Source organism: Petromyzon marinus, chromosome 72 (assembly GCF_048934315.1).
Source record: "Petromyzon marinus isolate PM22_M1 ecotype Great Lakes invasive population chromosome 72, UKy_Petmar_22M1.pri1.0, whole genome shotgun sequence".
Classification (NCBI taxonomy): Eukaryota; Metazoa; Chordata; class Hyperoartia; order Petromyzontiformes; family Petromyzontidae; genus Petromyzon; species Petromyzon marinus.
In genome coordinates, this window is record NC_133738.1 from 7725389 (window position 1) to 7750660 (window position 25272).

At 43.9% G+C, this 25272-nt stretch overlaps 1 protein-coding gene across 3 annotated transcripts; it reads right to left on the bottom strand.

Annotated features, from left to right (window-relative positions):
* Positions 1 to 267: 267 nt before the first annotated feature.
* LOC116957335 (uncharacterized) lies at positions 268 to 17514 on the bottom strand. Of its 3 annotated transcripts, none has more exons than XM_032979432.2 (2): positions 17398 to 17514; positions 268 to 13311 (listed from the first exon to the last, which is right to left on the bottom strand). In XM_032979432.2, the coding sequence occupies exons 1-2, from the start codon at positions 17474 to 17476 to the stop codon at positions 12041 to 12043; spliced, it is 1350 nt and encodes a 449-aa protein (XP_032835323.2). In that variant the 5' UTR covers positions 17477 to 17514; the 3' UTR covers positions 268 to 12040. The 3 variants fall into 3 exon arrangements, with proteins under 3 accessions (XP_032835323.2, XP_032835326.2, XP_032835327.2); XM_032979435.2 differs by lacking the exon at positions 17398 to 17514 and adding an exon at positions 14713 to 14926; XM_032979436.2 differs by lacking the exon at positions 17398 to 17514 and adding an exon at positions 14574 to 14697.
* Between the last annotated feature and the right edge of the window lie 7758 nt (positions 17515 to 25272).

Consider the following 25272-nt stretch of genomic DNA (forward strand, 5'->3'; position numbering starts at 1 on the left):
TTGGTGAAACACTCGTAAAACCAGCTGCGTTGAAGATGGCGAATATCATGCTGGGAAAATCTGCTGAAGATAAGTTATCCCAAATTCCTCTTTCAAATGACACTATCAGCAGCAGAATAGACGACATGAGCGATGACATCTTGGCTCAAGTAGTTGCAGATCTGATTTCAAGCCCAGCAAAATTCAGCCTCCAACTCGACGAGACCACCGACGTTTCCAATCTAAGCCAGCTTGTTGTATTCGTGCGCTATATGAAAGACGACGTGATAAAGGAAGATTTTTTTTATTTTGTAAGCCTCTTACAACAACAACCAAGGCAGTCGATGTGAAGAAACTCGTGGATGACTTCTTCAGAGACAACGATCTTTCGTGGAATATGGTTTCTGCAGTTTGTTCGGACGGAGCTCCAGCCATGCTGGGACGACACTTTGGTTTTGGAGCGCTGGTGAAATCCGATGCACCACACATCATTGTTACGCACTGTGTTCTGCACATGCATGCGTTGGCAACAAAAACATTGCCTTCAAAACTGTCAGAAGTATTAAAAATTGTAGTTGAATGTGTGAACTACGTGCGAAATAGTGCTATGAAGCACCGCATCGTCAAAGAGCTGTGTAAGGAAATCGGCTCTGAATTCGAGGTACTTCTGTACCATAATAACGTTCGGTGGTTATCCCGGGGAAAGATGCTGAATCGTGTTTTTGCCATGCGTGTGGAATTAGCCCTGTTTTTGCGAGAGTACCAACATTGTCACGCAGATTGCTTCGAAAATTCTGAGTTCATTCTCATTTTGGCGTACATGGCCGATATTTTCGATGCTCTCAATCATCTCAATCGACAGATGCAGGGTGGTGGAGTCAACATCATCGAAGCGGAAGAAAACCTGAAGGCGTTTAAAAAAAAAGCTACCTTTATGGAAACGACGAACAGAGAATTATAACTTCGCAAACTTTCCCCTGCTGGACGACTGTGTAAGTAAGATCGAAGACTGTCTGGAATTGGAGAGATTTCTGTACCTGGGGAGCTGAAGCAAGCAATTGCCATGCACTTAGATGTGCTCGCAAAGCCTCTCAACGGATACTTCCCCACCAGAGAGTTATATCCAGCATGGGTGAGACAGCCGTTCACGTTTAGTGTTGCGACAGCAGATGCCAACGATGAATACCTCGAGGAAATCATTGAACTTCAGCAGAGCCAGCTTCAACAGCAACTCTTCAGAACAATAACGCGCTCAACGTTTTGGTGTCACCAAATCGTACCCTACCCTCTTATTGCTAAGAAAGCCCTTGAGATACTCACACCGTTTGTTACAACGTATCTTTGCGAGCAATCTTTTTCGAAGATGGTAGACATAAAAACTAAGAAAAGGAACGGACTTTGTTGCGAAAATGATATGAGAGTGGCACTTGCCAAGGTGAAGCCGCGCATTTCTGAACTTGTATCTGAAAGGGAACAGCAAAAGTCACATTGATTTTCAGTAAATATTCATTGAGTTATGTTTTTGCGTGAAATTCATGTTTTGTTGGTTTTGCTCTTTGAACACGGTGATTTTGTGTGCAACTGATGCATGGTTCATTTTGACCACTAATAAAATATATACTTATGTTTTGAAGAAATCATATTTTTTTTCCAATTACGAAGGTTTTGGTGAATGCACTGATAAAGCTTGCAGGGTTCAGTACCTCCAATAAGGTTAAGAACCACTGCACTAGGAGGAAGTATCCAACTTTGCCCGGTGGAAACATATATTAATTTCAAAACTTGAAATTAATCGTAAAAAAACATAACATAAACATACACAAATCCATTCTTTTTTTTGGTTAGATCACGTTAATATATAAATGTGTCATTAAAACCCGCCACCATCCGACAAAGCAAACTAGTAAGGGTTGTGATTTAAACAGAACATGCCAATTCGTCACTAGTACAGCATACCGGTGTGTTGAAGAGCCAAGCCACATTTCCAATCTGAGTACGACGTTTCGCCAGTAATTACAACTAGCATCATCAGGCGACAGCCAGATTTGTGGATAAGTCTGTTTCACTCCTTATATAGAGGCGCAGATGTGGTCACCACGCTACGCCACTATTGTGCAAAATCTGGGGGGGGGATTACTGAGTCAACGTACATTATGCACATTATGTATGTGCAGTAGAATCTACTGACTCTATAGTAGTATCTATTGACTACAGTAGTATCTACTGACTCTATAGTAGAATCTACTGACTCTCAGTAGTATCTACTGACTACGGTAGTATCTACTGACTTTTGAAGTAAATGCACATTAGGGTGGGGGGGACATCGCATTGTTCAGGATTTACCTCAGCGTGTGCTTGTGCAGCAGCAACTGTGCTTGATTTATTTTGTTATTTTTTTAACGCGAAGGAGAACCTCCCTCCCGTCGCCACTCAGAAAGCTTGTTTGCGTTGCTAGGGGCAACGGCGGGTTGGCGTTTCCATGTGCAGTGGGTTCAACTGAGTCGCACACTTCAACTTGGAGGCAGCCCATTTATTAACACACCGGGGTAACTCTACCTCTTAACGAGATAACAACCAAGGGTGGTGACCACTCCGGCTAACTACACAGGTTATGGGATAACTAACAACTTCAGACCAGGACCGCCAACATGCTGCCTGGTCCACGTGCCTGAAGACTGGAGACCGAAGATCGAAGACGAAGGGTTTCTTTTGGCTTATATCCCCTGAGGCGTGGCCGGGTTCCGCCCCTGGCCACGCCCCCTTCCAGAACCCTCCCGAGGAACCTCGGTCCCTATCACGTGACCCTCACACCCCCCTCTGGGGGCCCCCGTCAACCCGTCCGGTCACGTGTCCTCTCGGGTCACCCAGGCTGCCATGAGCTCAGCCGACCTTGTCCTCAGGCCGGCACACACACACCGTACTCCTCTAAGCCCGGTACTGCACTACAGTATGGTGACATCTGGCGATGTCCCTATAAATGCATGCGCAGAAGCGTGCTTTGGAACACGCTCAAAGTTATCATTTTGATCAGCGTACATTGTTACAAAGTGTGATTTTATTTGAAGCTTTCGTGACTGCAGGAATCCATACTCTTTGGTTCTTTCGGTAAAGTCACGTAGGTATAAAATAAAATAAATCACGTTCCGGGCGCAACACAAGCGTCCGTAATCAGGTGGGAAAGCATGGTCTGCTGCTGAGGCAGACTGTTTTAAAAGGTTTGAAATGGGTGACTTAACCGAAAGAACCAAAGAATACGGATTCCTGCAGTCACGAAAGCTTCAAATCAGATTGAACCGTCTCTATGGGGAGGGTTTCCACACATCTGTTAGAGCTTTTAATAGACTGCGAGACAAGAAGGCTCACCTGATTGAGTCGCTAACCTTTCTCAAGAGATGGCGCGATAACAATACCAGTCGCATTTACACTCACATCTGCTGCTGTCACGTCTCCTAACGCTAAACAGATCTTCTTTAAAGCTAGCCTATCCCTAATCTCAGAGAGAATAAGATTGCTCTAGATTTGAACTTGATAATTTAGAGAAGACTCTCTTACAATCACACTTAAAATAAACAGATAAGATGTCCACTTATGATTGGGACCATGTAGAAAACATGACAGTTTCTTCTGCTAGTTCAATGTCAAACCAAATGTAAAGTTAACTTGATCGCTAAATTCAACCTCCTGTCAAAAAAAAAGCCGGAGCCACAGGTTAAAAAGTTAGATGTTAACAAGATTGTCATAAATCAAAGTAGCATCCCAATTTCCAACAGTCTAAAATCAGTACAAGCCAATGGGTTGAATTTCAGTCACCCCTAAACACATCCCAGTGGATGATATAATTGCCCAGGTCGACGTAGCCCTCAATGGCTTGGGACACATCCCGGCAGACTTTGCTAGATCTGAAATCGCTATCCTGATAAACGCTAAGAAACCCATTGGCAACATCAGCAAAACGAGCGTTTCGAACTCTCTAAATGAAAAAACGGAGATGACATTGTCGTCCTCTCAGCCGACAAGGGCAATGCCACTGTCATCATGGATAAAACCACTTACAACAAAATTCAGGACATTAATGATGGCAGCTATATCAATATCAACAGAGATCCCACCAACCACCTAGCTAAAAAAAACAACTATCATCACTAAATCGACTTTTCTAATCGATCAGTCCAAGCAGAGCTCTCTAAATCCTTCGGGCTGCTGACCACCCAGATTATATGGCCTTCCAAAAATCCACAAAGTAGGTACCCCGCTCCATCCCATCGCCACCACCATTAACTCACTCACCTACAAACTGGCCCGATTTCTTTCTGAGACCCTGCTTCCTTTCACGGGCAAGTCCACCTCAGCTGTACTAAACTCAGCTCACTTGGTTTCTCTAATCAAGGACATCTCACTGTCTCCAGATGATTTGCCTGTCAGTTTCGATGTAGTCTTTCTGTTCAACAATGTACCTGTATTTGACACCATTGCAATCATTGAAGACTTGGTCCAACTAAGGATGGAAACAAGATGTACCAACTTTGGTAAGGCACTGCCTTACCAACACATACTTCACCTGGAATGGTACATTCTACAAACTGAAGGCACCCAATGGGTTCTCCCTCATCACCAGTGGTAGCGAATGTTTTCATGGAGAAATTTGAAACAGATGCCGTGCAGACATCCACCCTACGTCCTTCCTTGTGGAAGAGATACGTGGATGACACATTCGTCATCTGGCAACATGGCCTGCCAGCACTGAACCAATTTCTCAACCACATCAATTCCATACACCCGTCTATCAAATTCACCATGGAAGTGGAAAAGGATGGCAACCTACCATTCCTGGATGTTTTGATCGAGAAGAGACCTGATGGCTCGTTGGGACATTCGGTCTACAGGAAAGCCACCCACACGGATGCCTATCTAAAGCCTGACTCCCACCATCAACCATCCAGCCCAGAAGAATTCCCTCATCAAAACACGACACCATAGGGCCCTTTGCATCTCCGACCAGCACCACATAGCCAGTGAGTTGGAGCACGTACATGAAGCCCTCAGGATGAACAGATACTCGGATCGTACAATCCTCAAAGCTGAATCCCCAGCCATGCGGAGACAACCTTCTGAGGATCCAACCAAAACAATCACTTTTCCATACATAGCAGGGGTTACCAAAAAGATTTCCAAAATCTTAAACAAACACAAGATCCAGGTTCGTTTCAACACAGTACACAAAATCCGTGATTTAATCCCATCTCTAAAGGATGATTCCTGACATGCAATACCCAGGTGTCTACAAACTGAATTGTGGTTGCGGCAGTAGTTACAGTGTGGAAACGAAACGACATGTCTCGGACCGCGTTCGTGAACAAAAGACAGATCTGAAACACGGTAGGACAAATACCTCTGCCGTTTGCCGATCTTTGTTTTAACACTGTGGGCTCACACGAATTAGATTTTTCCAAGACGGAGGTTCTCTGCAAACCTACCTTCAGAGATTTGTTCATGAAGCCATCCAGATATATAAACACAGACACAACTGCAACCAAAAAAATGGGTACAAACTGAGCAATCATTGGAAGGACGTTATTAACCAGGTAGAGTTTTAACTGACTGTGATGTTTCCATCCTACCTGCCTATGTCAGCTGTTACTTACGACTCTCTGTCTCTCTCTCAGATCTCTCATGCTCATGTCCTTTGCATTGCACTCTCATGCTCACATTTCCTTTGGATTGCACTCTCATACTCACCTGCCCTTTGGATTGCACCCGTTGGGTTGCACTTATGCTTTTGGATTGCACTACTCTTAGATTTCACATTAACATGCTAATCTCTGACATTAACATAGCCACTTCCATGCCCTCATCGAGGAGGCGGCTCTCCTATCTGACAGTTACATGATAATTTCTCACATTAACATCACTAGCCCCGGACACACTTCTTAATGACCCTTGGGCTACACCAATTTCAAACCTTTTAAAAGTCTGCCTCAGCAACAGACCATGCTTTCACAACTGATGACGGACGCATGTGTTGCGCCAGAAACGTCGTGATTTATTTCATGCCTACATGACTTTACCGATAGAACGAAAGCGTTTGTGATTTTATTAGTTTACATTGGACCAAGGGCAAAAACAAATAGCGAGTTTTCGTCCGGGGGCGTAGTTTGTTGTATGTGTACTTTGTTGAAATGTAAAACCAACAGTTTGTCAGTTAAAAGTTAAGATAGGCGTAGCAGACAGGCAGACAAATAATCACATTTATTAGGTATGAAAAGACAACATAATTAGCGTTGTGGAGAAAATATATCCTTTATGTAACATTTCAGTGTTTCCCTTGTGTGTACTATATTCGTGATTTCGAAGACAAACATTGAGTTGGGTGATATGGATCCTAAGCTACAAAAAATATCTTTGATCCTGTATCACATGAACAACAGCAGTCACGTAAATGTCCTGCACAGGTTACTGTCAAAACAAACGTTCGTCTATTTAGGACATTCCATTTATGACCATTTTATTCCAAATGGCAAGTACAGCAAAATCTCTGCTATCACATACTTTACCATGCGGAATGCTCTATTAACCGTCTGTCAAGCGGCAATATAAATATAACTTCACATATCGAGAAAAATTCTGGCATCTTGCAGCGTACTTCATGACGTTGCTGAGTGGTGGCACAAATGGAGTCGCAATTGCAATCTGCAATCGTCCATTGTGATCGTGTTGTGGGCTGCCTAACCTAATTGTTTCACTGTACTTGTACATACAGTACTGCTGTTGTATATATAGGTGTTATGAAAATTGATGAAAATAATGAAAATTAAATGAAATTTGCATAATTTATCCGAAATTATGTTAATTGGTGTAATTATGCGCATAAATTATGCTGATTCGAGATATAATCGTATTAATTTATGCGAGTGGGCGTGGTTAGGATAATGCAGGTCGTTATGGATTATCAGGTCGAGCCTCGGTGACTAGGATTGTGTTATGAATTGGAATGACGCAATTAATCGTATGCAGTGACGCAGGCGTTGTGAGCGTGAATATGAGAGAGAGAGTCGATTCGAATCTGCTCTTTAATTCCGTATTATCGATAGGGATACGATTACTCTCGATTGAACATTACGAATTATGTGTTATGGATTATGTGTGGTGATAGTGTGCTTATGATAGGTCCCCAGGATTCAGATCTCATACGCAGAACAATATTATGCAGAATTTCAGGAAGAATCATACACAAACCTTCTGCTTTGATCAATTTTATTTTCTAGCTAACTTAAATTTTTGGATAATATGAAAACTCAATCTCGGGATTTTGGAATTTCAACACAGCGTTAACATGATACCATCACGATTGCGTTGTTTCGCCTCGATAGCGGCACCTGTGGTTAATTCCCGACGCGTAACGCAATCGATCGGTTGTTGAGAGAGAGATTAAAAACATGCGAACTATTCTATCAAACCTTAACTTTATAATATGCAAACTCGTATACTTGAATTGTTACACAACACGGCACTTGGTCTTTGATTCGTATCCAATCCTTAACACATTCTGATATGCGAAGTTATTATGCTTGAAATCGTCAGCACAGTACCACGTTGACGTTCGTTCATTGATTCATAACGATTATGAATTTAAAGCGTTCGACTGAAATACTTCTAATTGCCTTATCAACACCACTCGATGGCCGCAATGCTTCGTTACTTGAATTGTCACACAACACAGCATTCGGTCATTGATCATGCGCGGCCCTTAATGCAATTATTGTCACGTTGTTAACAATAGGATGACTGATTATTATGCAACGCTACTCGTTGACAGGGCACTCCAACCAGTATTATTCTTGGAGGCACAAATATGCGTTTGAATTCGTTATTTCATTCGTGGATACCAGCAAGATTATGTAGAAAGAAAAATATTAACGGACGACTCAAGTATTTCTAATCGACTTCTCAACGCGACTCAATGGGTGGCGATGTTTCCTTTTTGAGATCCTTATCTCGGGCCAATCTTTTAATTAATTGTGGCCAGACCCCTGACAGGGAACCGGTTGAACACGCTCTCCACCCCCCGCGAGCGGCGCTCCGTGGTGAGGTGCCAAGAATTCATCCTTGTTAATGGGTCAGTTGGTAATTTATGCGGTTAGAAGTACAGCCCCAGCACAATATTACAGACGAAAATTATGAACACTCTTAAAAACGATGGATTATTCACTCGATCGTTGCGATGTTTCCACAATCACGGATGGTTCAATGGCTTGAGGTTATAGGCTTTGTTAATGACCCGTGTGTGTGTGTTGAATGGTATGAGTGGTGAAAGAGTAGGCCAATGTTCGGAATCGGTTCTTTGCGTCAAGCAGACGTCTGGTTTGTCGTGTAGTCGGGGGCAGTGTATCATACGTATCAGTTGATTCTTCTTTCAGTAGTTGGTTCGGACTCGACGGACGTTGGTGAACGAGTAGATACGTTGTTGTAGCTGAGATGACCGTCTGGTAGATGGCGATAGAAGCACGCCCGCAGCGGCGCGGTTGTACGCGGACGGTAGGTAATGCGCGCAGTGCGTCTGCGAGCAGCTGGCACGCTGGTGCTCCGTCGTCGGCGGTTGTAGATTGCAGGCTCACGATTCGCTCGTGGTGGCGCTGGCCGCTAACAGCGGCAGCGGGTCGCCAATCGGCGACACTCGCCAATTCGGCGAGTTGTAGAGGCGTCTCCGGCGTCGGTGATGGCTGGTCTTCTGCTGAGATGAATTGAGCGGGTCTTCTGCTGAGATGAGTTGAGTCTTCTTCTGTTGAGCTGAGTTGAGATGAGTCTTCTTCTGTTGAGCTGCCCCCGAGGGCTGATGAGTTGATTTCAATGCTGAAACGGCTCCTTTTTATGCCAAAAATCTCTCTCCTTCTCGGCTCCCCCTCACGAGGCGGAGCTATCTTTGATCTGATCGTATGTCGGTGGGGGGGGTTCGTGTGTCGGTGGTGAGGGGGGTTCGTGTGTCAGTGCGTATGTTTGTGTGTGTGTCATTTATGACACGGTCCTGTTCGGGTCTTTCCTCAAGCCATAAACATCAAGACAACAGACACCTCGATTCATCTTGGTGGCGTCTGGTTGTCTACTCCATCCACCCAGAGAGAGGGGCGGGTTCCCCCCCCCCCTTTTCCGTACGCGTTCCGACGCACGAAGAAATGGTTAAGATTTTTTTTTAAGTTTAACATTTCACATCACAGTTGGTATCTTATCATACACAGTTATGATCCTGCTTGTGATTCATAGTATTTGATTTATTTCCAAGTGAAGATGCTCTTCCGAGCGTATGCATTTTATCACGTGCTGCAGGGAAAGACAAAGGTGGCCGGGATCTTCCCATCTCTCTATACTTTGCAAATATCATTTCGACTCCACATTCTACCAGCCTAATCCACCCCGTTACCTTGGCTCTTACTTAGTTTATTAATTTTCGTCACTTTGTGTGTTTATAAATGTGTGACAGTTTAACTTAAAGCTCGCTCGCTCTTTTGCTGCCCATGTGCAGGGTGGGGTGGGGGCCACTACTAAGTCCCGTGTGTGGCAGATGGTGCCCGCGATAACGATCTGTTTGCCCTGGCGTGAAATTCCTCTCTCGCGCTCTTCGGGAGAGACAAAGGTGGTCGGGAGCACCTCTTTAAACTTTTGACTTATATTTCTCAAATACCATTTGGTCCCATGTTCGCCAAGACTCGTATTTGTAACTATGTCCTCCCGACACCTCTCGGTTTTACCGAGGTTCGAATTGTTATGATGGAATTATTAAAAGAAAAATAATTATCATCCTGAGTTTAAGAGGTCCGTTTCTTGATTGTTGGAATCCATATCCCTTGGTTCTGTAAGGTTCTATAATGGAATGTCGTGTAAGGTTAACACGTTGTTATTATTAATATTATATTGCAATTTTCTTTAAAACTTTATTTGCCTGGTTGCCGTGTGTGGGGTGGGGTGTGTCTCCTCATCAAACCCGGTTGGCTTTTCCAGATGGCCCCTTGTGATAAGGTGCAATTCCTGCTTCTCCACGCTGTGAGAGAGACAAAGGTGGTCGGGGTTGCTTGGGATATTGTTTAAACTCTTTCGCAAGTTTGCCCGTTGTCTCATTCCTTCTCGATAACCTTTGATGTGACTCGGTATTCCTGCTCCAAGCTTTGTTTTAACAGTAAAAGTATTAAAGGTGAAAATCATTTGATAGCGAATTAATCATTGGATAATAATTCACTGATGTGTCTGGTGGCCTGTTCTAAACTGGAGTGAGCGTTAGGATCGCTAATTTTATCTTATTCTTGTTGTTGCCTCTTAATTTTTTAGTTGTTTTACTGGCAAATAAGGAAAAGAATATGTATACGATTTACCCTGTTGGCGTCTCCGTGTCTACTCTCTTGGTGTTCTGACCTCGGAGGGACCTTTCCTAAGGGGCCCATCAAACTCTTGTTCATCTGGAGATTTTCGCCGCTAGCTGTTACATCCTCGCCTTGAGAGTTTTATTATTTTTTTATATATATGGCCTGTTTATGACCGACATCTGGTTTTTCGTGTTTCTGGCTTACGGGTTTGATTCATTAAAAATATATATATATATTGTTTGTCACGAAAGAAAGGAAAAATAAATCTAGGTGTATGCATCCGTAAATATTCTTATGGATATTAATTGTGGAAAAAGGACCGTATACAACACTGCAGTACTGTACACTGTAATCTAAACAGCACCACTGCTTCTCTACAGTAAACTTAAAATGCTGTACAAATGACTGGTGAGTACCTCTGTAAAATAGTAAATTATTTTGAATATCAGTTAAAATGTATGCTTAATTTCTTCGTAAAAAAGTTTTTACATTTGAGAATTTTGCTGAACCATAAAGTATACCTCTCAGACAACCTGCACATTTGGTGAACTGGCACCACCCTTGATTCCCCATGGATGCTGGATAAGAGCTTTTGCTGTGTATGCTCAGAATCAGATCATGTGTTACAATTATAACTCTAAATTATCAACCGACACATCGCCAACATTCAATAATTGAATTGAAATAAACTGCATCACATTACAGTGCATTTATTGTACATTGATCTCTGAATGGATGACTACACCTGCATGCATTCTTAGAATGCGAGAAGTGATAGCATGGTTGATATTTGTTAAAAGAGTTTCAAAGTTCACATCTGTCCGGCAGCCCTCATGATTACTGCAGCAATATTGACCAAAAATCTGCTTAACAGTGGATGTTCAACATTCATGGTGTCAGGGTCAAAATGTGCCAGATTAGAAAGATTAGCCACAAACGACCCGACTGGGGTTACACATCAATCATCGCTCCACCAAACTGGCAGGCTCATGTCCACGTGCAGGTCAGTACTGAGTCACCTTCTACCACAAAGGGACAGCTGCCACTTGGGCTAGCCGTCGAACGCTTGAGATTAAATATGATACAAGCCGCTTGTAGTTGCTGAAGCATTTCACCTTTGATTAGCAAGATTGGCTACGTACAGCGAGAAAGAAATAACACATTTATGCAAGCGCCAATTATTAATATAAATATTATTATAACACGTTGAATGCCGTGGAGCCTTTTTGTCTCCTACTCCTGCTGACAGATCTACCCAACCTCCAAGTCCACACATGCTGGCCGCTCCTACTCTGCATCCTCCAAAAAGTCCACCTCCACAAACTGCTGGGTTTCATTTCACTCTCTCTCAGTCCGCAGCCTCCTCCAGTTTCAGGCTGCCTCTATTGACCACTTGGAGGTTAAACCCTTGCAATGGGAAAGCCACAAATCTGGCTGTCGCCTGATGAAGCTAGTTGTAATGACTGACGAAACGTCACTCAGATTGTAAATGTTGTGGCTTGGCTCTCCAACACACCGGTGTGCTGTACTAGTGATGAATTGGCATGTTTTGTTTACGTGACAGCCCTTACTAGTTGGCTGTGTCGGGTGGTGGCGGGTTTTAACGACACATTTATATATTTACGCGATCTAACCCAAAAAACCTCTATTATGGGAAAGGCCTGTGAATGGAATGGAACTTCGTTTTTCTTAGCTCAATGATACACACATACTCAGTCTCCATTTAACTCAGTATTGGCTAAAAAATCCACCCACACCTCCACATCCACAAATTGCTGGGGGTTGCCTTGCTCTGCCTCAGAGTCCACAGTCTCCTCCAGCTTAACGCTGCCTCGATCGACGTGAAGGTCGGATTTTGGAGTTGAATCTTCATCCTCACATTTCACTATCACTTCTTCAGACTTTACAGTCACTTCACTTTTCACCTTCACTGATTCAAATTTCCATTTCACTTCTTGACATTTCGCCTTCACTCCTGTCCACGTTTCACATCTCAAATGTTTTTCTGGTTCTTGTTTCATGAGGGATGGACTCATTGCAGCACTTGGACTTTCACAAGCCGATTTCAGATTAATTTCCTGATGAATGGTTTGATGCTTGTTTCGATCCCCTAACTGTCGAAAACCGTTCTCCCCATACACAGTGCACTTTAAGGGTTTTTCTCCTACGTGTGTTCGCTGATGGTTTTTAAGATATGTTGACAGTGAAAATTCCTTCCCACACACAGTGCACTTGAAGGGTTTCTCTCCCATGTGTGTTCTCTGGTGTGTTTTAAGCTTTGATGACCATGCAAAGGCCTTCCAACAAACAGTGCACTTGAAGGGCGTCTCTCCTGTGTGTATTCTCTGATGTGTTTTAAGATGGGATGACTTTGCAAAGGCCTTCCCACAAACAGTGCACTTGAAGGGTGTCTCTCCTGTGTGACTTCTCTGGTGTATTTTAAGATGTGATGACGTTGCAAACGCCTTCCCACACACAGTGCACTTGAAGGGTTTCTCTCCCGTGTGTGTTCTCAGGTGGACCTCAATATATGATGGATGTGCAAACGCCTTCCCACACAAAGTACACTTGAAGGGTTTTTCTCCTGTGTGTATTCTCTGGTGTCTTTTAAGAGGTGATGACTCTGCAAATGCCAGCCCACACACAATGCACTTGAAGGGTTTTTCTCCTGTGTGTCTTCTCTGGTGTCTTTTAAGAGCTGATGAATCCGCAAATGCCTTCCCACACACAGTGCACTTGAAGGGTTTCTCTCCCGTGTGTGTTCTCTGGTGTGTTTTAAGATATGATGACCATGCAAAGGACTTCCCACAAACAGTGCACTTGAAGGGTTTCTCTCCCGTGTGTGTTCTCTGGTGGACCTGAAGATATGATGGTTGTGCAAACGCCTTCCCACACACCGTGCACTTGAATGGTTTCTGTCCCGCTGATTGTTTTCGCTCCATATGACCAATTCTGTCCAGCAAAGTGGCAGAGGAACTTGCAGCTGCAGACAGAAAACAGTAAAATCCACGCAATGTATGTCAGCATAAAAGCATAGAAATGCATATGTATACAGTCACACGTGATATTCACATATTACATGGACAAGAACACTCACACATTAATGAGAAATAAAAAAAAATCACCCTCAAATTTATCACACAGGCTGTTTTATGGCACTTGCTCCTATTGACGATCAGCTGTTGGCCTGGCATAGTAAGGCAAGTGGCCAGTATAATGCCTGGAGGCCCTAGTATATTTAATATCAATGATAACCCGTAACTCTACATACAGAATTTCGGTTGTATCTGGCTATTGAAAAAATGTTAACTATTGCAAAAGTCTGCTAAAAATAGCAAATGGTGTTAAAAATATAAATATTCGGATTGGGCAGATATATGATCAAATGGACAAATTAATATTCAATCGCAATTTGTAAGTCCGAAGCCAGGCTCAGATTTGCTTGAATGCTCGGAGGGACAGATGTAATTTCAGCTTCATGTGCTGTCTTTTCCATGCTTATGAAACGTTCCATGTGTAGGGGGGTTCTAGAAGGTGCACGTTGTGATGATTGTAAACAGGTGACCGGAAGGCACTGTAGAGGTGGACGACATTGGGGCCGACTGTGGAAATCATCAGGGTTGACTGTTCAGGTATCAATGTGGTGGAAACCATCGGGCCCTGAAGATAGCCATAGCAATTACGAGTGTGGCAGTCGTTACACTTGGACTGTATATACGTTCGGAGAAATAAAGCTATACTTCCCTGAAAATGGATGTCTAAAAGGAGCTTCTTTACACCTGTAATAAAAAAACTATTACTTTGATTAAACCTAGGTGTTTAATATGGTCAATATACTTTACAGCAAAAATAAAAACTTTACACTCTCACGCATTGGAACAGCGGAGAAGGTGGTGTTGTGGCTAGAACCATGCTTGGCTAGATGCTATACTCTTCACCAAGTACTTAACCTAGCAACAATCAACCCAGCAGAGGACTACAATAAGTTAAGCTGTCACTTGTCAATCATGTCTGCTCTCAGCAATAATACAACTCTGAATGTGGGCTCCATAATGCAGTGAACGAAGAAACCTGCCTCCGCTCCCCATATAGATACACTCTTATGTACAGATATGTTTCACATGGATCATTAACAGATTATATCAAGAAAACAGCCACCATTCACCACTAATTGGTAGTAACATCATCACAGTGGTCATGCCATGATTGGTGCGAATTGAGGCCATGTAAGTGTGGAGCACTTGCCAGTAGGTCATGGGAATGATCCAGGTGTCAAGGGATGACTGAGATGACTGGCAGATGCACCACCTGTGCTACCCACTGTGCCAACTTGCTGCATTTTAGCCACCCAGCGCTCCACCCATTGATGTGTCACTCCTCTGACCTCATTGTTGCAGGACGATTGCCTCCAACTACACTGCAGCATCCTTCAAGGGCCTCCACCGCAGAGGCCAATCTTCACACTCCTGGTACCAGTCATCAGCAAGTCCGATCACCTCCACATCTTCCAATCTCTTCTCTAGCCCATGCCATACCTGTTCAGTCCCTCGTATCCGAACTAACTTACACTATATTCTTAGCTCTTTCGGTAAAGTCACATTGAAGGGAAACAATAAAATAATAAAAAAATATATAAAACATATATATAAAATATATATAAAACAATATAGTTTTTTTATTGTTTTATATATTTTATTATTTTTTTGTTTCCCTTCAACGTGACTTTACCGAAAGAGCTAAGAATATGAATTACTGCAGTCACGAAAGCTTTAAATCAAAATTTTACTTACGCTACTTGAGCATGCAGTTTCTGAGCATGCGGGATTCATGACCAACGAATGCATCCTCGCCTGCCAAATAGCCTCATTGATTATATTCTGTATGGATATCTCAGGGATTTGTAAGCTTCGAAAACCATCAAGTCTGGCTCAATAGAGGATGAATCATAGGCAGGCCAGCCTTAATTGTATAAGCCAGCACAGATGGTTCTTTAAAGGAGTTCATATTTCACATTCCCAGAGAAAGGGGTAATAGTTGTGGGTAAGAAGATTCAGTGATTTACATGGAGCAATGGTCCAGGCAGCTTCCTCACCATGTTAGGCAGTCTAATTAAAGAATGCACTCGACTAATATGAATTTAAACTTTAGCTGCCAAACCAGAGCTGGTTGTCAACACATTAACCAAGTATGGGAGCTCCTCCACCACCTGTAGAACTGCCTGATTACTAAGAGGCGAGCAGGCGGAATGTTGGATGACATGAAATACCCAGGCAGGTGCATTATTATTTTGGAAGATATGTAAGGCGCCTCCTCATGATGAAATTCTCCAGGTACAGAACAAGAGTCCCTAACTCCATCGCATTGAGTAGCCATTGCCAGATCAGCATACATAACATGGTTGACCAGCAGGAAACGATCCCTTAACTATAACCAGCCATCGAATAGCCTCTCATTGTAACTGTACCAAATGCATTTTTGTAGGGCCAATGTGAGGTTATCAAAACTATGTAAATATTGAAAATGCCATCTTAATGTACAGACAGTCCACGGGTCATGGAAGGGTTAGGTTCCCGGGAACAATCCGTAACCCGAATTTCCCATGTCGGGAACTGAATAATTTTCCCCCAAAATCAAGACAAAATCCCATAGCCGGAAAGTTGTGCCGCCTCTACCAAATTACTCGTTCATTTTCTCTCAGTACTGTATCGCGCTATAGTTCGTTTTCTATCGCGACCTGTATCGTATTGCTGTGCATACGTTCTGCACTTCCTATTATTCTTTCATTTCATCGAATATCTACCCTAACAATACCCATAATTAAAGTAATGGAAGAAAAAAACCATTGGACAATACGAAAAATCACGTATCGTCTTTTGGCATCTCAATTCTGCCATCTATAACCTCGTTTAAACTGACTAATAATCACTAAAGTTTGAGTGGGAATGTAATTGCTATTAAGTTTGTTTTGTTAATCTGTAATTTTTGAATGCGTTGATGTCTGCCCGCCATGTCGCCGTTAAAAAAATTGCGTCCAAGCTCAATGGGTGTTAATCGTGAAATTAACTTCTGATTGTGAGTGGGCCAGTGAGTTTGGGTAAGTGGGAGGGCGAGTGAGAGGGCGAGTGGGAGAGTGTGAGTAGGAGAGTGTGAGTAGGTGAGTGTGCTTGTGTGGACGAGTGGATGGATGAGTGAGTGGATGGATGAGTGAGCGAGTTATAGAGTGGGTGGGAGGGTGGATGAGTAGACGAGTGAGTGGATGGATGAGTGAGTGGGCCAGTGAGTGATCTTAATTAAAATTAAATGCTTTGATGTCTGCCGGCTGAGTCGCCCTTGAAAATAAGCTTCTTAGTTCAATGGACTTCACTCGGAAAATAAACTTATTCTGACTGAAATAAACTTCTGGATTGGTATCGTTCAAATATTGCAATGCTGAACAAATGCCTCCAGTTTACTCAATCGGGAATACGCGAATAAGCATCGCCCCTCCCCCCGACTGCCAAACCAACTCGGCAGGACGCTCCTGAACTGAAGTAAAGAGACTCAGTGTGATAAAGCACTCGAGTGTGCACCACGGTGGAGAGATTTTCACGACATCGCTCGGTATAGAGGTCGTGGGTTGGATCCTGACGCTGACGCGTGTTTATTTGGAGTTTGCGCGTCTCACTCCGCTTTTCCCCTCCAAATTTTGAAACTTGAGTTTAGAGCATTTGGCTGCTGTAAATTTCCACACGATTACAAGCCACTTCGTTGTGGGCAGGTCGCATCTGAAAGAGATATATACCTCAAAATAGAAATATTAAAAAACCGTGATTTTAAAGTTGTCAGCCAGGTGAGGACAAATAAAAATTAACAAAAATCAAAGCAAATACAATCAGGCGATGGCAGGAGGCAAGCCCAGCATGGCTAGGCCACACTTTGTAACGTTCCAACCTGGACATCGATTCCATACTCGCTGCTACACTCAATTGATATCCCCAGGAGAACAACAGAAGAAGCGAGGCTGCACCTAAATAAACAAAAACAACCACCACCAAAATCCACGACCACCACCACGATGTGAACTTCTCACCTCGGATCTCAGTTGAGTGGCGAGCAGCTTTCCAGGATCTCGTGACATCACGCGGAATAGCGCGGCGGGGAGATGACATGACGTCGCACCCTCCCGTTGAATAAATTATGTTAATGAGTTATGCGCTGACAATGAGTGATTGGGCGTGGCTTTGCCCAAATCATTTCACCGGTGACATGACGTCACTAGCAGGATACACACCCCCTGGCGTCTCGCGACGATGACGTCACGTGGAGTGTTAAAATGAGAGAGAGCACGGTGAGTAGTGATATTAGAGTTTGAGTTTATTTAGATTCCTTTTACATTTATTCCTCTGTTGCACAGGTATCCCTTGGGTGGGTGAGCTCAGCTACAACAAGAACATGAACATTATTGCGTGTGTACACTGTGTGTGACACCACTATCATCATAATCATCATCGGCACCATCATCATCAATCCCGTCATCATCAGCACCATTATCAGCAACACCACTTTAATCATCATCAACACCACCATAATCATCAACATCATCATCAGTATCAACAACAACCGCAATTCGTCACTATGTGGCGCTTGTTCCATGCTAAGGCCACGTGAAATATCAAACGCCCGCGTGCAAGAGGTCACGTGACATACCCAGGTGTTATGCGTTGACTGATTGAGATGACTGGCCGATGCACCACCTGTGCCCCCTACTGTGCCAACTGTCTGTGCTTCAGCCACCCGGTGCTCCGCTCGTTGTGAGCATCGCTCCTCTGCCCTCCGTTGTTGCTGGAGGGCGACTGCCTCCCAAAAGCCCAGTAGTGTCCTTCACGAGCCTCCTCCACAGAGGTCGATCTTGACACTGCTGTTACCAGTCATCGGCAAGTCTATCCTCTATTGGCAGTGTTGAATCTATGGGCAGTGTTGAATATTTTGGCAGCGATGCGTCTACGGGCAGTGCTAACCCGATCGGCAGAGTTGAGTCTATGGGCAGTGCTGCTTAATGTAAAAAGCAAGTTTATTACAGTGGAGGTGTGCAAGGAGGAAGAAGAACCAAACGGGATTGTGCACAGGGAAAATCACGGACAAAGAGAATGTTGGGAGGGAAGAGGACGAGAGGAGGGGACATGGAAGGAGATGATATATTTTTTTAAGTGTGGCCACGTAGCTGGAGCCCTTGAGTGTGTGGAGTGCAGCTCGCTCGCATCGCTCCCTCCCCCTGAGTCCTCAATGTGCTCCGGTGGCCTCTATGAGCTCTGGGTGCATCCACTCCCATCAACAGTGCTGAACGGGAAACCAGTACAGTGTGTGGATAGCATTTCAATTCCCCACTGATCGGAATGAAGCCATTAACTTTCCATGAAATGCAATTATACAGAGTGGTCTAAAAGTTAAGACACGTGGATATTTTTTTACAGGGTAGGCCAAAAAATCATGACATGTAGGATTATTATACAAGATGGCCCAAAATTCAGGACATAATTATAACTATTGCACAGTGACCCAAAAGTCAGGACACACGGGTTTATCATACTGGGTGGCCCAAAAGTCAGGAGACGTAGGGTTATTGTTATACAGGGTGGTCCAAAAGTTAGGACGCACAAGGGAGTTATACAAGGTGGCCAAAAAGTCAGAACCCATAGGGTAATAAAACACAGTGCCCCAAAAGTCAGGAAACAGAGCGTTATTATTTTACAGGGTAGCCCAAGAGTCAAGACACATAGGGTTATTATCATTATACAGTGTGGCCCAAAAGTCGGGAAACGTAAGTTATTGTTTTCAATGGTGGCGCAAAAGTCACGAGACATAGGGTTATTATTATACAAGGTTGCCAAAAAGTTAGAACACACACGGTTATTGTAATATAGAGTGGCCCAAAAGTCAGAAGACATAGGGTTATTGTTATTCAGGGTGTGGCAAAACTCAATGCACACATAGCTATTATACAGCAGGGCTCAAAAGTCTGGACACACCGGGTTATTATACAGGGTGGCGCAAAAGTCAGGACACAATAGGTTTTTCTGATACAGGGTGGCCCAAAAGTCAGGACACGCGGTTATTTTACTGGGTGGACCAAAAGTCAAGACATACATGGTTATTATACAGAGTTACCCAAAAGCCAGACACACATTTTTATTTTACAGGGTGGCCCAAAGGTCAGGACACACGGGTTATTATACTGGGATGTCCAAAAGTCAGGAGACAGAGGGTAATTATTTTACAGGGTAGCCCAGAAGTCAAAGACACATAAGGTTGTTATTATTATAATACAGCATGGCCCAGAAGTAAATACACACGTCATTATTATACAGGGTGGCCCAAAATTCAGGACAGATAACGTTATGATACAGGTTGGTCAAAACATCATGGCACATAAGGTATTATTATACAGGAAGGCTCAAAAGTCAGGACACATAGGGTTATTATGAAGTGTGGCCCAAAATTAAGGACACATAGCGTTATAGTGTTATCCAAAAGTAAGGACACACAGGGTTAATATACAGGGTGGTCCAAAAGTCAAGTCACAGAGGGTTATTCTTTGACAGGGTAGACCAGAAGTCGAGACACATAGGGTTATTACCATTATACAGTGTGGCCCAACAAATAGGAGACATAGGGCTATTTAACAAGGTTGCCAAAAAGTCAGAACAGATGTTTTTCGTTAAAAAGGGTGGCCCAAAGTCAGGAGACATAGGGTTATTGTTATACAGTGTGGGCTTTGCGTCAATCGCCAAACCACTCCACGCACTTATGGCTAAGGGAGCAAAATTCCAGTGGGGGCCGGCTGAACAGGCTGCATTGTTCGATGCTCTCCACGACGGTCTGGTGAATGCCCCTCCCCTGAGTTACCCTGATTTCTCGGCGTCCTTCCTGCTGGATACGGACGCCAGCAATACAGGCATTAGGGAGGTGTTGTCCCAGATCGTCGACGGCATCACCTATGGCAGTCGGGTTTTGTCGCCTGCCCAACAACGATATTGCATTAACCGCCGAGAGCTGCACGCTATTGTATTTTTTATTCAACAATACCAGCCTTACCTGTACGGGAGAGAGTTTACCGTGCGCTCCGATCATGCTGCCCTACAATACGCCCTTAAGGTTGATCAGCCATCAGGCCAGCTTTCCCGATGGTTGGAGGTCCTACAGGACTATTCCTTCATGGTCGTTTACCGGAAGGGCGTCCGCCATGGCAACGCTGATGCACTGTCGCGTATGTATGGTCCGGACCGATGCGCCTGCTTCAGGGGGTCGGGCCACTGTTAACGAGCCACCGTTGATGCGTCTTCCTCCTTTGCGGGGGCGGCAGAAGGGTTAGTTGATTCTCCTCCGGACCCCCTTGCTGGCTCTGCCACCGATGCCCTTCTGGGTCTCAGCTCCGCCGAGTGGGGCCGCCACCAGCTGGAGGAGAGTTCCCTCCTTGCGATGCGCCATCGGGCAGCTGAGGGCTACAGGCGGGAGGCCTCTGGGGGTCCCATCTCCCTTATCCTCAGGGACGGCCTACTCATGCGTTGGGATGGCAGCGATCTGAGGTACAAGCTGGTTGAGCCTACATCCTTGCGAGGAAGGGTCGTGTGGGCCACACACGAGCGTTTGTTGCACCTCGGGGTTCAGAAAACCCTTGCGAAAACCCTTGCTAAATTCTATGCTAATTCCATTGTCAAGATGTGTATGCTTTAACTTTTAACATAGCTATTTCTGTGACCAGTCACAAGCTAATCATTCAGCCATTTCAATGCTAAATTATATGCTAATTCCTTTGTCAAGGCGCTTTGTTCCTCTCACACAGCTTAAAGGCCGTATCTGAACGTGGCTCTTTCACTCCAGCGCTGTCCTACCAGACAGTCTCGCCCCCTTCACCTGATGAAGGCCGCTTGTGTTGTGGCCGAAACGTCGTGAGAATATTATTGTGTTATTTTATTTTATCAATTTATTATTTTATTTTCATTCTACGTGACTTTACCGAAAGAACCAAAGAAGATGAATCATTGCAGTCACGAAAGCTTTAAATCGAAATTTAACCGCCTCTACGGGGAGGGATTCCACACATCCTTAAGATCATTCAACAGACTTCGGGATAAGAAGGCTCAATTAATCGAGTCTCTCACCTTTCTGAAGAGATGCCGCGACTCTAAGGTAATACCAACCGCATTTACACTAACCTCTGCTGTTGCAACTTCTCTCAATGCAAAACGAATTCTAGCTAGAACTAGCTTCGCTCTTATCTCGGAAAAAATCAGACTTACACGCACCGAACTCGATCAGTTAGACAAGACACTCTACAAATCACACTTAAAATTGACAGCAAAAATGTCTACATCGGATTGGGAACATGTAGACAATATGACTACCTCTTCGGCTGCCACTATGTCGAACAAATGTAGGGACAATTTGATTTCCAAATTCAATCACCTCTCCAGCAAAGAATCGGATCCACACACCGAAAAGATAGACGTCAACAAAGTCGTAATTAATCGCAGTAACAGTTCCATTTCTGATGGTCTGAAATCCGTTTTAGCTAAAGGTCTAAACTTTGCTGTCACACCGAGACACTTACCGGTTAATGATATCATTGCCCATGTCGACGTTGCACTCAAGGGCTTGAGTCACATCTCTGCAGACGTAGCAAGATCTGAAATCGCTGCAACCCTCAAAAACGCTAAGTTGCCACCCAGCAACATCAGCAAAGACGAACGTTTTGAATTATCTCAATAAAAAAAATAGGGATGATATTGTCGTCCTCTCAGCCGACAAAGGCAATGCCACTGTCATCATGGACAAAACAGAATATAACAACAAAATTCAAGAACTACTCAACGATGGCAGCTACACAAAAATAAAAACAGATCCCACCAACAGCCTGGTCACCAAAACGAACAAAATAATTTCCGATTCAACAGCATTAATTGATGAGATCAAACAGTTCTCGTTGAAGCCCTCTGCTGCCAGACCACCAAGATTATATGGCCTTCCAAAGATACACAAAGAAGATACACCCCTTCGTCCCATCGTCTCTACTATCAGCTCCCCCACCTACAAACTGGCACGTTTTCTTGCTGATATACTGCGACCTTTCACTGGAAAAACCACCTCTGCGGTACTAAATTCTACTCACCTGGTATCGACAATCAAAGGCATTTCCCTGTCCCCAAACGACCTGCTTGTCAGTTTTGATGTGGTGTCCTTGTTCACCAAAGTCCCGGTACCTGACACCATCGCTATCATTGAAGACCTGGTTCATCAAGGACTGCATACTGATGTACCCCCCCTGGTGAGACATTGCTTAACCAACACTTATTTCACCTGGAATGGAACTTTCTACAAACAAACTGAGGGCACCCCAATGGGCTCCCCCCTATCTCCGGTTGTAGCCAACGTATTCATGGAAAAATTTGAAACTGACGCCATCCAGACTGCCACTCTACGCCCGACCTTATGGAAGAGGTACGTTGATGACACCTTTGTCATCTGGCCACATGGCCAGCCTGCTCTAGACCAATTCCACGACCACATAAATTCCATACACCCAGCCATCAGATTTACCATGGAGGTCGAAAAAGATGGCAAACTACCCTTTTTGGATGTCTTAATTAAAAGAAGACATGATGGTTCAATGAGCCACTCTGTCTACAGGAAAGCTACCCATACAGATGCTTACTTGAAACCGGATTCCCACCACCATCCATCCCAGAAAAACTCCCTCATCAAGACTCTATACCATAGAGCCCAATGCATTTCCGACCAGGAACACATTACCAGTGAACTCAAGCACGTACACCAGGCTCTCAGGGCTAATGGCTACTCCGACTACACAATCCGCAAAGCCATCACTCCAGTCATGAAGAAGGATCCTCTTGTGGAGCCACTCAAAACCATCACCTTACCCTACATTGCAGGGGTCACTAAAAAGATCTCCAAAATCCTGAACAAACACAAGATCCAGGTCCGATTCAACACAGTACATAAAATCCGTGATTTAATTCCATCTGTAAAAGATGCTGTTCCAGACATACAGTACCCGGGCGTTTACAAACTAAAGTGCCTCTGTGGTAGTAGCTACATTGGAGAAACCAAAAGACAAATCTCGGACTGCATCCGCGAACACAAAGCAGACTTGAAACACGGTAGGACGAACTCCTCTGCCGTGGCAGATCACTGTTATAATTCAGTGGGCTCACATGACATTGACTTCTCCAAGACGGAGGTTCTTTGCAAACCAACCAGCTACCATGAGAGATTCGTTCATGAGGCCATTCACGTATACAAGCACAGAGACAATTTCAACCGAGAAGATGGATTCAGGCTTAGTAACCATTGGAAAGATGTTTTAAATCATTTCTGTTCTTAATTAATTGTATTTTTACGATGACCTTCAGACCGCAGCTCTTTCGCCAGCATTGCCTCTTAATACCTCTCACACCACGGTTAATGGTATAGTTTTACAATATGGAGCATACTAGGGCCTCGCAGCTGTTTCTCTCCCCCTCCTCTGTTCCGACCATGGACGAACTCGTCCGTCTGAACGGGGCCCGTAGCTATCCGTGGTGCTGAAATTTGAGGGTAAGAATCCAACCATTTTTTCGCCATATAGCATTGTGATATATAACGACTTATTGTTGGTAGCTTAGCTGATTGGAGAATATAGAGTTTATTGATAACATGAAGGTAATTTATATTTTAGTTTTTATTGGTTCACTATATAGTACTGTGAATAGCTCAGATGTGTAGCCATTTCTGTGACCAGTCACTAGCTAATCACTCAGTTGTTTCAATGCTGGATTCGCCTAGTTATTTCAATGCTAAATTCTCCTGTTTGATTTGTACTAAGGGCCTCGGTGAATCTGTATGCTCTGACTTTAACGTAGCTATTTCTACAGCAGGTACAAGCTCTATTTCTGCAGCAGGTACAAGCTAATGACTCACCTATCTCAATTCTAAATTCTATGCTAATTCCATTGTCAAGATGTGTATGCTTTTAACTTAGCTATTTCAATGCTAAATTCTATGCTAATCCCTTTAACAATGGGTGCCTCTGCGGGTGTGTATGCTTTAACTTTTAACATAGCTATTTCTGTGACCAGTCACAAGCTAATCATTCAGCCATTTCAATGCTAAATTATATGCTAATTCCTTTGTCAAGGCGCTTTGTTCCTCTCACACAGCTTAAAGGCCGTATCTGAACGTGGCTCTTTCACTCCAGCGCTGTCCTACCAGACAGTCTCGCCCCCTTCACCTGATGAAGGCCGCTTGTGTTGTGGCCGAAACGTCGTGAGAATATTATTGTGTTATTTTATTTTATCAATTTATTATTTTATTATCATTCTACGTGACTTTACCGAAAGAACCAAAGAAGATGAATCATTGCAGTCACGAAAGCTTTAAATCGAAATTTAACCGCCTCTACGGGGAGGGATTCCACACATCCTTAAGATCATTCAACAGACTTCGGGATAAGAAGGCTCAACTAATCGAGTCTCTCACCTTTCTGAAGAGATGCCGCGACTCTAAGGTAATACCAACCGCATTTACACTAACCTCTGCTGTTGCAACTTCTCTCAATGCAAAACGAATTCTAGCTAGAACTAGCTTCGCTCTTATCTCGGAAAAAATCAGACTTACACGCACCGAACTCGATCAGTTAGACAAGACACTCTACAAATCACACTTAAAATTGACAGCAACAATGTCTACATCGGATTGGGAACATGTAGACAATATGACTACCTCTTCGGCTGCCACTATGTCGAACAAATGTAGGGACAATTTGATTTCCAAATTCAATCACCTCTCCAGCAAAAAATCGGATCCACACACCGAAAAGATAGACGTCAACAAAGTCGTAATTAATCGCAGTAACAGTTCCATTTCTGATGGTCTGAAATCCGTTTTAGCTAAAGGTCTAAACTTTGCTGTC

Coding starts and splice junctions, on each gene's coding strand:
- LOC116957335 (XM_032979432.2), bottom strand. CDS start 17,476: ATGTCATCTCCCCGCCGCGCTATTCCGCGTGATGTCACGAGATCCTGG. Junction 13,312..17,397: donor CCACTCAACTGAGATCCGAG/GTGAGAAGTTCA, acceptor TTCTGTCTGCAG/CTGCAAGTTCCTCTGCCACT.